Source organism: Salvelinus alpinus, chromosome 21 (assembly GCF_045679555.1).
Source record: "Salvelinus alpinus chromosome 21, SLU_Salpinus.1, whole genome shotgun sequence".
NCBI classification, from domain to species: domain Eukaryota; kingdom Metazoa; phylum Chordata; class Actinopteri; order Salmoniformes; family Salmonidae; genus Salvelinus; species Salvelinus alpinus.
The window spans coordinates 25,161,407-25,176,051 of NC_092106.1; the positions used below are offsets into that span (position 1 = coordinate 25,161,407).

General features: G+C 42.8%; 1 protein-coding gene across 2 annotated transcripts in view; it reads left to right on the forward strand.

Annotated features, from left to right (window-relative positions):
- Window positions 1–14,603, forward strand: part of LOC139548597 (sacsin-like) — a 36,017-nt gene extending 21,414 nt beyond the window's left edge. For both annotated transcript variants that reach the window (XM_071358382.1, XM_071358383.1), the window contains one exon: window positions 997–14,603. In XM_071358382.1, the coding sequence (XP_071214483.1) occupies window positions 997–12,572 (11,576 nt within the window). In that variant the 3' untranslated portion in view covers window positions 12,573–14,603. The remainder of the gene's footprint in view (window positions 1–996) is intronic.
- The last annotated feature ends 42 nt before the right edge of the window (window positions 14,604–14,645 follow it).

The following is a 14,645-nucleotide window of genomic DNA, read 5'->3' on the forward strand; positions in this document are numbered from 1 at the left end:
AGACTTGGAGCTTGGCATCCAGGCCAAAGAGTTCAATCTTGGTTTCATCAGAAAATAAAATCTTGTTTCGAATGGTCTGAGAGTTGTTTTGGCCTTTTGGCAAACTCCAAGCGGGCTGTCATGTGCCTTTTACTGAGGAGTGGCCTCCGTCTGGCCACTCTACCATAAAGGCCTGATTGGTAGAGTGGTGCAAAGATGGTTATCCTTCTGGAAGGTTCTCCTATATCCACAGAGGTACTCTGGAGCTCTTTCAGAGTGACCATCAGGTTCTTGGTCACCTCCCGGACCAAGGCCCTTCTTCCCCGATTGCTCAGTTTGGCTGGGCGGTCAGCTCTAGGGACAGTCTTGGTGGTTCCAAACTTCTTCCATTTAAGAATGATGGAGGCCACTGTGTTGTGTTCTTCGGGACCTTCAATGCTGCAGAAATGTTTTGGTACTCTTCCCCAGATCTGTGCCTCGACACAATCCTGTCTCGGAGCTCTACGGACAATTCCTTCAACCTCATGGCTTGGTTTTTGCTCTGACATGCACTGTCAACTGTGGGATCTTAGATAGACAGGTGTGTGCATTTCCAAATCATGTCCAATCAATTGAGTTTGCCACAGGTGAACCACAGTTTTTTTTATTTAACCTTTATCAAATGGTGAACATCTCAAGGATGATCGATGGAAACAGGATGCACCTGAGCTCAATTTCGAGTCTCATAGCAAAGGGTCTGAATACTTATGTAAATAAGGTGTTTCTGTTTTTAATTTGTAATAAATTTGCCACATTTAAAAAAAAAAAACTGTCTTCGCTTTGTTATTATGGGGTATTGTGTGTAGATTGATGAGGAAAAATGTAATTTAATCAATGTTAGAATTAAGGCTGTAACGTAACAAAATGTGGAAAAAGTCAAGGGATCTGAGTGCTTTCTGAATGCACTGTATGTAGTTCCTGTAAATTATAATTGAGAAAGTTAAGATTTATATTAACTTGTATGTTTATCTTCTACAGGAAGACCCTGCACTCAGGTACAATTGCTAACTCCTGAACGGTCAGCTCGACTCATAAAGGAGATGCTCTCAACAGTCTGGCCTACCAGAGACTTCACAGTCCAGTGGGAACCTGGGAACCCAGAGAAGAAGCATCCTACACATGCTTGGCTAAAGATGGTTTGGAAGCATCTGTATATTAACTTTGCTGATAACCTTAGTACCTTTGAAGACATGCCTTTGATCCCAAATGTGCCCCTGGTGGAAAGTGTGAACTCAATCGATCTCCATCGTCTCAAAACTCCATCCCCTATTATCATTGTGGATGAGGAGGAGGCCCCACTCTCTGAAAGCCTTCTTGAAATCATGAAAAAACTTGGAGTAGTAGTAATGAAAAAGTTGGACCTGTGTTTGCAGCATCCTCTACTGAAGAACTACATCCATCCTTCATCTCCCAGTATGCTACTGCAAATCATGGACAGGTCATCAACCCAGAGAGTGGCCAGCCTGGTCTCATCTTTCTCTAGCAAACAGAAAGTGGCACTGAGGGACTTCCTGGCAGGACTGTCTGACATCACAGAGAAAGAGAAGCGTATCCTCCTGGAGCTGACCATCTTTGAGAAAGTAGGGCCTTGTTCAGAGAAAGGCATCCCAACATATACCTCACTGAGAGGAGCCAGGGCTTTGCACCATACTGCCAAGTATCCACCAGATGTCAAACTATCCATCAATGTTGTGGGCTGCAGTGATGAAGCATCGATTCGTCTCATTAAGATGCTGACCGTGGAACAGGTGAAAACCACTGAATGCTTGAAGTTGGTTGTTCAAGACATGGAGAAAGGGTTTTACTCAAAAGAGGATATCACTAAAATCATGCTCTGGGCCCTTAAGCATCTGTCATTCCTAAAGAATGAAAACAAAGCTGTGATTGGATGGCTTTCAGCTCTGAAGTTCATTCATACATTTGCAGGGAAATCTGTTGCTGCTACAGACATTTTTGACCCTGAGCTGGAGATTTTACAGAATCTGTTCTACGTGGAGGAGAAGAATAGGTTTCCCACAAATACATATGCATCCTCTCCTGATATGCTACATTCACTGAGACAACTTGGACTTAAAAGTGAAGTACAACTTAGCGAAAAAGATGTACTTCAGGTGGCACAGAAGATCGAGGAATTACAGAGTGGCAATGAGCCAGAATGGGAACCAGTTATACAGAAAGCGAAAACACTGCTGCAAATTCTGAATAGACAAACCAAGCTGGTCAAGTCTTCAGAAGCTCAGACATCCTTGCAAAAACTGAAATGGGTGCCAGTCTGCAAGGACAGACCTGTAAATTACCCAAAGTCGCTTGCCTGGATGGGAGACACCCATAACATCGGCTCATTCTCAGAAATGTGCGATATATCCCATGCAGTGCTGGTAGGCTCTTCAGTTGCACTTGTGGAGCGCACTTCTTCCGGCATGAAGAAGGCCCTGAAGTTATCTATAGAGCCACAGATTGATCAAGTGTTACAGCATTTGAAGGCAGTGAATGACTGGCACAGATCTCAAGCATTTACCACGGAAGACTGGTATCAATTCCAACAGATCCTTATTGAGATTTATGATTTCATGCAAGCACACCTTGAAGATGCAAGAGAGGCAATGAAGTCACTGCCATTTGATTGGGTGTGGACTGGCAAGACCTTCTCATCACCTAGCCACACAGTTCTTAAACCCATTCCTGACCTAGATTTGCAACCCTACCTGTACTCTTTGCCAAAGACCATAGCAAAGTTTCACAAACTTTTCAAATTCTGTGGTTCGGTTGAAGAGGTTGTCCCAAACCATGTGTTCGATGTGATCAAAACAGTAAGGCAAAGGTGTGAGGAAGAAATGACACAAGAAGAAAGTAAGCATGATCTCCTCCTCCTGATAAATATTCTGAGATGGCTGTATAACAGTCACATTTCTGTGGACATTGACATGCATGTACCAATCCTTTGCTACAAGGATCCAAGCAAACTGGCAATGAAACCCATTCATGAATGCACCTACTGCGACATTAAAGTGGAGGATCTACATGACTTGCTTGATGATACATCAGAACCCATTATCTTAGTCCATGATGACATCCCCATGAAAACAGCAGAATGGCTTAACGTACCATGTTTGAGTACAAGACTGATAAACCCAGAAAACCTTGGCTTTGAACAATCAGGCCAACGGGAGCCTCTGACAGTGAGAATAAAGAACATTCTAGAAGAATATCCATCTGTCGCAGATATTTTCAAAGAACTTCTTCAGAATGCAGATGATGCGAGTGCTACAGAGTGTAGCTTCCTGATAGACATGCGGAAGAATATTGACATTCAAGAGAACCTGCTTGACCCTGGCATGATTATATGCCATGGCCCCTCCTTGTGGTCATTCAACAATTCTACATTCTCTGACACTGACTTTCTGAACATAACAAGGTTAGGTGGGTCAATGAAGAGATGTGAGGCAGACAAAGTTGGCAAATTTGGCCTAGGTTTCAACTCAGTTTATCACATCACTGACATCCCCATCATAATGAGCAGAGAGTTCATGATCATGTTCGATCCAAACATCAACCACATCAGCAAGCACATTAGAGACCGGTCAAACCCAGGAATCAAGATCAACTGGAGCAAACAACAGAAACGGCTACGAAAGTTCCCCAATCAATTCAAACCCTTCATCAATGTCTTCAATTGCCAACTTCCTCTTGCACAAGAGTCTCCGTACAAGTACGATGGAACACTGTTCAGACTCCCCTTCAGGACTGAGCAAGAGGCATCAGTGAGTGAAGTCAGCAGTGTCTACTACAACACCCCAGACATCTACTCCCTTGTTGATGAGTTCAGTATATGTGGCCACCGGCTCATTCTCTTCACGCAGCATGTGGGCTCCATGGTACTGAAGTACCTGAAATATGAAGAGCCCAATCCAGCAGCAGCACAGGATGTTGTTACTATCAATAAAAGTGTATGGTCATCCAAAGCTGCATATGGGCCTCTGAGCATCCTGAAATCTGCAGCAAAAGTCATGAAAAAGGTTGCAGCCACCAACAGGGTACCGGCTGACACTCCCAAGTCTGGCTGTATCATACGCATTGTGGTGGAGGAGTTTCACAATGTGTTCAAGCGCATAGTTGATCTCCAGTCACCCCTCTTCAGAGGTTCAGAGGAGGATCCTTCCTCATACTTTGAAATGGCTGCCAAAGACGGAAAGAACAGACGACTCACAGACGAAATGCCCCAAAAGGCAGTTGATCTAACAAACTGGCTCATTTGTTCATGTATGGATGTGACCGAAGCTCTCAAATTTTCACTTGGTGAGAGTGGAAAACGACTTGGACTAGTGCCTTGTGGGGGTGTAGCTGTTCTGCTCTCAGAGGAGGAGAATCGAAAATGGACAGTGAAGGCAAACACCAACCACACCAACCCGATAGGGGAGGTGTTTTGCTATTTACCTCTCAGAATCAAGACAGGCTTGCCAGTTCATATAAACGGCTGTTTTGCTGTGACATCTAACCGCAAAGAGATCTGGAAGACCGACACCAAAGGACACTGGAACTCAGTGTTCATGAGACATGTGATTGTCCAGGCATACATAGCAGCACTCAATATGCTGCGTTCAATGGCAGAAAGTGGAGAACTACTTGACTACAGCTACTACGTAGCATGGCCTGATCCAAGTGTTGTACACGATGACTTCACAGTGATCAGCCAAGGAGTCTACCAAGAGATTGCCAAAGGGGGTGACTGTGACCATGCAAAAGTTTTCTCAGATGGCAAAACCTGGGTATCAATCAAGTATGTCCGATTCCTAGATGACTCCTTGCTCTGTAGACCAGACATTGGTCCTGCTGCTTTCAAGATTTTCCTAAAATACCTCAAAAAGAGCAGCTCACAAGACCTCTGTGCTGTTGAGCTGCCTGAATGGGTCAAGGAAGGTTTTGATGATGCTGGATGCAAAGGGAAGCTGATAGAGAACACCCTGACAGAAAAGCAGTTCTTCTTAGATGTCTTTTTTCCCCATATCCAAGACATCGACAACAAACTTCGTAATCCCCTAATGCATTATGTCTTGAATGACAAACTGGAGGAATTTGCATCAATTCTTAGGGAGACTCCATGCATCCCATGCTCTGGCCCCAATCAACAATTAGTCTTACCATCCAGACTAATCCATCCAGAAGGAAGAGTTGCAAAACTGTACAACGCTGATGATGGAAGATTTCCAGAAGGAACCTCTAAAGACTACATGAATCCAGTGTGCTTGGTCAAGCTAGTACAGCTGGGAATGGTCAAAGATGACCTCTCTTGGGAGGATTTGATTGATCGTGCTGAATCTGTGTTCGATCTAAATGAAAATGATCACACTGCTGCATGTCTTCGGAGCAGCATTATTCTCAGTCTCATTGATGAGAAGCTGAAAATGACAGACTCAGGAGCAGGTAAACTACTGGAGAAGCTACAGGACATAAAGTTCCTTCCTTTTCTGACAAAGCCTGCAGGGTTTTCACTACCATGGCATGGGAATACATTCCCCCCGTCCACCATGTTTTCTGCCAAAGAGCTCTTTACGACTGACCACCAGGACACAGTGTGCTTGATGAAGCCCATCCTTAATGAGAACTCTCCATCTTTCAAAGGGTGTGGCCCGATCACATTGGCTGTAAAAGACTCTCTCGGATTGATAAGAAAGCCAACAGTTGGACTAGTTGTCAGTCAACTTAAGGAACTTGCTAAGTCATTTGACGGAGTTACTTTATATCAGGAAAATATTACCAATGCCTGCTACAAATACCTACACGAAGAAATGCTCCAGGATGCCAAAGCAAAGACACAGATCAATGAGGAGCTGAAAACCTTTTGCTCCATTCTGGTGGAGAACACTTACGTTGAGCCCTCCAAAGTTGCATTCTGCCAGAACTTTGATGCAGCACCATATCTCTACCAGCTTCCCAACAAGTACAGAAACAGTTGCCGTGAGCTCTTTGAGAATGTTGGGGTTCAGTCAAGCTTCACAGTTGAGAACTTTTCAGCTGTCCTTGAATTAGTGAAACAGGAGTGTGGGAGAAGAGCACTCTCTGAGGATAGCTTTCAGCTCTCTCGCAGAATCATTAGTGAAGGAATATGGGGCTTAATCAGAGACAAAAAACAAGAATTCTGCCAAGCTACCTACAGGGACATTCTCCTTCCTGACATCCATCTTACACTGCAGCCATCAAAGTCTCTGTGTTACAATGACTGTCCTTGGATCAAAGTCAGAGACACAACTGTGAAATATTGCCATGCAGATATTCCAAGAGAGGTTGCTGTGAAATTAGGAGCAGTTCCCAAACGTCACAAAGCTCTCGAAAGGTATGCCTCAAATATCTGCTTCACTACTCTTGGAAGTGAGTTTGGACAAAAAGAGAAACTCACGAGTAGAATTAAAAGTATTCTCAACGCTTACCCATCAGAAAAGGAAATGCTAAAGGAACTCTTACAGAATGCAGATGATGCTAAAGCCACTGAAATCTACTTTGTGTTTGATCCAAGAACCCACCCCACAGACAGAATATTTGATGACAAATGGTTGCCAATGCAAGGCCCATCATTGTGTGTCTATAACAATCAGCCTTTCACTGAGGATGATGTCAGAGGAATCCAGAACCTAGGAAGAGGAACAAAAGAAGCAAACCCTGGCAAAACTGGACAATATGGCATAGGATTTAACTCTGTGTATCACATCACAGACTGCCCATCTTTCATGTCAAACAATGACATTCTTTGCATCTTCGATCCACATGCACGATATGCACCCGGGGCGACATCTGTTAGTCCGGGAAGAATGTTTAGGGACTTGGACTCTGACTTTAGATCTCAATTCTCTGATGTGCTAAATCTTTACCTGGGATCTCATTTCAAGCTTGAACATTGCACAATGTTCAGATTCCCTATACGCTCAACAGAAATGGCCAAAATATCAGAGATCAGCTCTGTTCCTGCATCAGACAGAATGGTGCAAAACCTTCTGGATAAACTAAAAACTGATGGGGCAGAACTCCTCATGTTCCTCAACCACATGGAGAAAATTTCCATCTGTGAAATAGAGAAAGCCTCAGGAGACCTGAAGGTGCTATACTCTGTGACTGCTAAAATCACAGATGGTGACCGTCTGAAACGCAAGCAATTTCACACCTCAGTGGTGGATAGTGTGACAAAAAGGAAGCAGCTCACTCAAATTCCAGTCCAGCAGATAACCTACTCAATGGATATAGAGGACTCCGATGGCAATCTAACAACTTGGATGGTCTGCAATCGATCTGGCTTCTCCTGCATAGAGAAAGTCTCAAAGAGTGTGATTTCGGCCCACAAAAATGAAGACATTACTCTCTTTCCACGTGGAGGGGTGGCTGCATGTGTAAGCCACAACTACAAGAAGCCCCACAGAGCATTCTGCTTTCTGCCCCTTTCAATGGAGACTGGCTTGCCCTTTCATGTTAATGGGCATTTTGCATTAGATTCTGCCAGGAGAAACCTATGGAGGGACGACAATGGAGTAGGAGTGAGGAGTGACTGGAACAACAACTTGATGACATCGTTGATAGCTCCTGCCTATGTGGAGCTGTTGATTCAGCTGAAACGACAGTACTTCCCGGGACCCGATCCCACCATGACTGTGTTACAGGGAACACCAATTCACATCGTTAAAGACACTTTGAGGAAATTCCTGTACTTCTTCCCAGTCAACAGACTTGACATCCAGCCAGATTGGTACTGTCTTGTCAAAGCAGTGTACACCTGCATTCATGCTGACCTGAAACGTCTCCTTCCTGTCGTTAGGGCTCCCCACATTGACAACACAGACATGCACTCTGCCGTATACATCTCCTGGGTGAACACATCCTCTGCCAACAAAGGTCGCGCATTCTTTGACAATTTACTGCAGGATGAACTTCAACATCTGAAGAACACAGAATACAACATCTCCTCACGCAAGTCTGTTGCAGAAAACGTCTTCCGACTCAAGGCCCTGCTTTCGGATGTGGGCTTCAACTTGGTCCACAGTTGTGATGAAACAGCAAGTCTTTACTTCTGTTTGGATGATGCAGGCATTCCTGTGAGCTATGTTACCCCAGAGGATGTACGAAAATTTCTCCTCACATTCTCGTCCCTAGACACATCTTGCCAAGTTGGGAAACTTCCCTGTCGACTCCAGCAGTCGAATTACAAGCTCTTCCACAGCCTGAAGCTTCTGGTTGACTACTGCTTCAAAGACGTAGAGGAGAATGAAATCAACATAGAGGGGCTACCACTGCTGATGACAATGGACAACATACTCCAGGTGTTTGATTCTAAGAAACCAAAGTTTCTGTCCACACACCATGAACTGGTCTCATCAAGGAAAGAGCTGTTCATGAATACACTGTACATGAAGTACAACAACATCCTGATTAATTCAGGTGTTGCAAAGGTCTTCGACATCAGCAGTTTTGGGGAACTGTTGAGTTCTGTTCTACCACGTGAATACAGAACAAGAATCCCTGTGAAGTGGAGAGACAGCTACGCCAGTGAGTCTTGGCTGAAAGGTGTGTGGCACTTCATCAGTGAGAACATTGCAGTCAAGGAAGAGCAGGCAGGCATCAAACCCAATTTCGAGACTGTACTTGACCTATTGAAAGACTGGGCTTTGCTGCCAGGAATCAAATTCATGGTTTCAAGCAACAAGCTGGTTGTCCCTGATCACGATGTGTTGCTTCCCTTGAGTTTGATAAGCGCAGCTATCTTTCCAAATGGGCAAAATGACAAAGTCTTTCACATCATAATGAAAGGGGGATGCATTCAGCTTGCTGTCAACAAAATATGCTTCAAAGAGAATCCTGTCCTGCCTTTTCTGGCACAGCATACAGCAAACATAGACAATCCTTCCAGCATCCTGAAAGCACTGGAGTACATGATTCAGACAGCAGCTTTCAAAACAGGAAGCTTAACTGACAAAGACTTTGAGGCTCTTCTGTTGTACTTCAACTGTAATTTGATCAACCTCTCCCAAGAGGACATTCAAACTCTGAAATTGCTCCCATGCTTCAAAGCAGTCAGTGGCAGATACATCAGTATTGCAAACTTTGGGACATGCTATGTTCTGGCAAAAAGCATTCCCTCTGCAGATATGGAAAAATGGGCCCATACAACATCCTTCGCCTTTCTTGCTGACAATCCACAATTGAAGGAACTGTACAGTTTCCTTGGATGTTTCCCAATAGATGATCTGGAAGTCTACCTGAGGCATCTCCTTCCAAAGTTTGACAGCCTGTCATACGATGCAAAAATTGAGCACCTTGTATATCTGAAGGAGAGACTTTTGGCAATGGAGGAGTCATGTGGGATGAAGGATCAGCTGTATGAGAAACTGGAAGGTCTGCCATTAATCTATGACTACACCAACAGACTCAGGTCTACCAAAATGTTCTATGATCAAACTGTGAAGGTGTTCGAAGTGATGCTCTCTCCAAAAGCATTCATACCCAATGACTTTTTCAAGAAGGTTGAACAAGTGTCAAAGCCAAAAAATGGAACAGCATTTCTCACCTCATGGATAACATTCCTAAGGAATATAGGTCTCAAACACATTGTCTCTCAACAGCAAATTCTCCAGTATGCAAAAGAAGTCAGCATCAAAGCTCAAACAGAGAACTGGTCCAAAGAAAAAGCCCAAATGATTGTTGATGTTCTCCTTCACCACATATTCAATGAGAGGACAGACCTATTTGTTGGAGCTTTCCTCAAAGAGCTGTCAATGATAGCATTCCTTTGTCCTGAGCGTGCACCCACTGAGCTGATCCGGCTCCATGCTCAATTCCAAGAGATGAATGGCACTCTCCCTCTGATACGTTTCAGTGAGTCTCAAGTCAATCCAAAATTCAAACAAACTGATATCATTCAATTGCTATGGACATCATGTCCCATTCTCCCAGAGAAGGCCACACCAGCAGCCATTAAAGACCAGGAGGGAAGCACACTGACTGGCCAAGAACAACTGGACTTAGTGCTGCGGATATTAAGTGTCAACTTGGAACCCCCCTTGGACAAAGTGATAAGCAACTGCAAAAATATCTGCAACATATCCAATCCTGACGATGACATGGTGAAAACAAGAAACAAAGTCTTGAGATCCACCTATGAATTTCTCAATGCAGATAAAAGAGAGTTTCGCTTCCAGCTACTAGGGGTGAGTTTTGTCATGGTTGAGGAGGGCTGGAAACTTCTAAAGCCAGAGGAGGTTGTCATCAACTTGGACAATGAATCTGACTTCAAACCATACCTATACAAACTACCACTAGAGCTTGGCATCTTTCATCAGATGTTTAAGCTTTTGGGCACAGAGGATGTTGTATCAACAAAACAATACGCTGAAGTGCTGTGCCGCATTCACAGAAATTCAGAGGGTAAGCAGCTCGATCCGAATGAAATGAGAACTGTGAAAAGGGCTGTCTCAGGGCTATTCAAAAGCCTACAGAATGACCCAGTTCAGATACGCAAAGACCTTGAGAGCCTCAAAGATTTTATATTTTACCTGCCAAGTCACGATGGTAGATTAACCAAATCCAACAGTTTAGTGTTTGACGATGCCCCACACTACAAGAGCAGAATTCAGGGTAATGTAGGCGTTCAGATGCTTGTGGACATGAGTCAGTGTTATCTTGGCAAGGACCATTCCTTCCACACAAAGCTGATCATGCTGCTCCCACAGAAGCTAAGGCCAAGGCTCCTGAGTAGTATCCTCGAGGAGCAACTGGATGAGGAGTCTCCCAAAATGTGCCAGTTTGGAGCTCTCTGTTCGCTTCAGGGTCGCCTTCAACTTCTACTGTCCTCAGAACAGTTCATCACAGGACTGATACGAATAATGAAGCATGAAAATGACAATGCATTCCTTGTGAATGAAGAAAAAGCCATACGATTGTGCAAAGCACTTTGTGAGGGATTGAAGGTGTCTTGTTTTGAGAAACTCCAGACGACACTAAGAGTGAAAGGTTGCAGCCCTATCCCACATAGCCGGAGTGAAACACTTGCCTTCCTGAAAAGGTACGGGACAGCTGTGATTCATCTCTACATCCAACACTCAGACAGCAAAGACATAAATTTTCTCTTAGCGCTGGCGATGACACTAAAATCTGCAACGGACAACTTGATATCTGACACCTCCTATCTAATTGCTATGCTGGGCTGTAACGACATCTACAGAATCACAGAGAAGCTGGACAACCTTGGCGTCAAGTATGACTCCACAGAGGCCTCAAAACTCGAGCTTCCCCTCCCTGGAACACCCATACCAGCTGAGATACACCATATACTCCTCATGGATCCAATGAATGTGTTTTACCCAGGAGAATATGTGGGTTACCTTGTGGACTCTGAAGGAGGGGATGTCTACGGCGGATATCAGCCCACGTACACGTATGCCATCATTGTTCAAGAAGTAGAGAAAGAAGAGGAGGACAACCCAAGCTTCCTTGGGAAATGCTTCCAAATTGACATTGGATATAGTGAGTACAAAATAGTCAGTTCTCTTGATCTGTACAAATTCTCTAGACAAGAGGAAAGTACTCATATCCGAGACAGCAGAGCCCCATCGACTCCAACAACCCCCCCAGAATGTCACTCTCCTGGTCCTGGTCCACGATTGGTGCCTCCCCTTTTTACTAGAAAGGAAAACCACAAAGTACCTCCCACAAAACAATCTCCCAAAAAGATAAGACTTAGTGCATTGCCAGAAATCCTAAAAGATGTGACTTTAGTTATTGAGCAAGCTTGGAAACTCGCTGAAACGGAAAGGAAGAAGATAATTCGCCGGTTGTATCTCAAGTGGCATCCGGACAAGAATGCAGAGAATCTAGATGTAGCTACAGAGGTCTTCAAGCATTTACAGAATGAAATCAACAGGATGGAGAAGCAGACTCTGACAGATCAGCAGAACACTGACCGAGCATCCAGGAGAACTTTCTCAACTTCTTCCACCCGCTTCCAATCAGAGAAGTTTTCATTTCAAAGATTTTACACATCGTGGAACCAAGAGGCAACAAACCATAAGTCTGAGAAACAGCAGTTCCGGGAGCAGTTCACTACTTATGCAGGTTCGTCACATTCTAATCGCTTCTTTGTGCCCCCGACCTTCAAGTCTGTTGGCAATCCTATGGAAGCCCGCAGGTGGCTCAGGCAAGCAAGAGCCAACTTTTCTGCTGCACGGAATGACCTTCACAAAAATGCCAATGAGTGGGTGTGTTTCAAATGCTACCTAGCTACGAAACTAGCCTTGATAGCTGCCGACTATTCTGTCAGAGGAAAATCAGACAAGGATGTGAAACCCACATCACTGGCACAGAAAGTGGAGGAGTACAACCCACAGCTAGCAGGACTTGCCAAGGATGTCAACATCTTGGAGGGATATGGTGTGGACAGCCTAAGAACTCGCTATCCTGACCTCTTGCCCTTTCCCCAGATCCCCAATGACAGATTCACGTCTGAGGTGGCAATGAGAGTGATGGAATGTACAGCACGGATCATCATCAAACTTGAAACTTTTGTGCAACAAAAAATCTAATTTTGCCATGTGATTGGAACATATTAGACCATTTAAATAAAACAAATATGCATAGATCCACTGAACAACAGAAGATTATAGTACCTGTGTGCAATACTGATTAGTATATTATTGTTTTGAGGCAAAATTAAGTATCCAGCTGGCAGCTTAGATATGCAGCACGCCAGTACCAATATTGGTTCTGTGGCCAATGTATACATGTATGGCTCTTCATATCCTAACAACAAGCTGCCTGAAAGTAATTTGATGTGGCTGTACTATTCTACAAAGACAGAAATTATCTTTAGCTGCAATGCTGTACATACAAATGCCCCAGCAATACTTTTTTAACCAAAGTCCCATGTTGAATATATTTGCTCTCAGATAATTGAGTACAACTATGCTGCTTTTTTACTTGACCTTTTATACAAGTATATTTTTCCTGCCATTTGTCTGTATTTTGTTTGTTACCATCTAAAAAGTCAAGTTTATTGATTCTTGACAATTCTCTCATGTTGTCACTGTTGTCATGCAATGTGTTCTATTTGCAACATCTGAAAATCAACCAACACAATTACAATCATATTTGTACTTTTAAAATGTAATTTTTATATTTTGAGGGTGGTTTATTTTTATTTTTAATAAGTTGTAAATGTTCTGTATCATAGTCTTTGCTTGTAAATGAACAAAGCACTTTCTCAAAACTCCTCCGGTACTTGCACTTGTAGAACGCTTGTGACACCCCAGCAGATTGGGAGAAATAGACTGAATGGAAAATGATGAATGTTACTTCTAGCTTTCATGCATCTATACTTTAGATTCTGTTTTATCATCATTGACTGTGTCTCCACTGAACCATTGTCAGTTTATCATACTTTGAATGGGGTCTTTTAGGAGCACAACTGTACACTACATCTACTGTAATTATCTGTATGCTGACGAGTATGTATGATACATCAGGTACTTTTTGTAGTACTCATGATAAGAAAGCAGTTACCTGCTTTGAAAACATCCATGGGTCAAAATTATTAATTACGGATTGGGCTGACCAAAATGATTAGGGGGAGGATTCATCCTTAAGAAAAATCTTGATTACCGTAACGAAGATCCATGGTGTTCTATAGATAGGTAATGTAACACGTTTATTTTGCCGAAGTTGAATCAAGCTCTGTTTCATTTGGTTGTCTGATCTTTTCATATTAGAGGAATATTGCAGGTGGCATCCTTGTGTGGTGCTTGTTTTTGTCAATTTTCGTTTGTCTTTTTGTGCTTTAATTTTCATGAATGATGTTTGGGACTAGAAGTCCACAGGCAACATATTGTTGATACATTAAAATGTCATGTTTTTTTTTTCATATCTGTTTTAATGCCAAGGGGAATCCTTTGAAGAGATCTTTTACATTTTCCTCTGCTAAAGTTTGTCAATCTTGATGTATGCAGTGCCATAGTTAATAAATTCCCCCACATAAATTGAGTCAACCCTCCCTCTGTATAATACACTTAATGGTAACCTTAAAAGTGAGAATCTATTAAAGAATTAAAGGTACAGTTGCTGTCATCCAAATATATATATATATATATATTTTGTTTCATTTGAACTGTAATATATATATATATATTTTGTTTTGTGTGAACTGTAATATATATATATATATATATATATTGTTTCATTTGAACTGTAATAGCGTAACTAATGGATTGGTTATAACTGGAACAGGAATTAAGTACAAACACTGGAGAAGTAACAAGAATGTATGGGAATGTATTCTGTGACTATAGGCAGTGACATGGGATTGCCTATAGACATGTAAACAAAGAACAGGAAATACTGCATGTTTGACTATTTTGTCTCTGAGCCATGGCTGGGGAATTTTCATGATGTACTACTGTTGCAGATGTGCTCCACTAGAGTGCATCACTGCTATACATTATGGCAGAAAAGTAATACGCATTGGACATCACTGTAGAAAAGCTTCCAATCTATTAATTGTCTCAAGACAGAAATAATAAGATGATTATGGAACTTTTCAAATAAAGACATTCTTTTCCCCCCCCCTGGTATTTATAATGTTAATGGGAAATGTATTTTCAGAT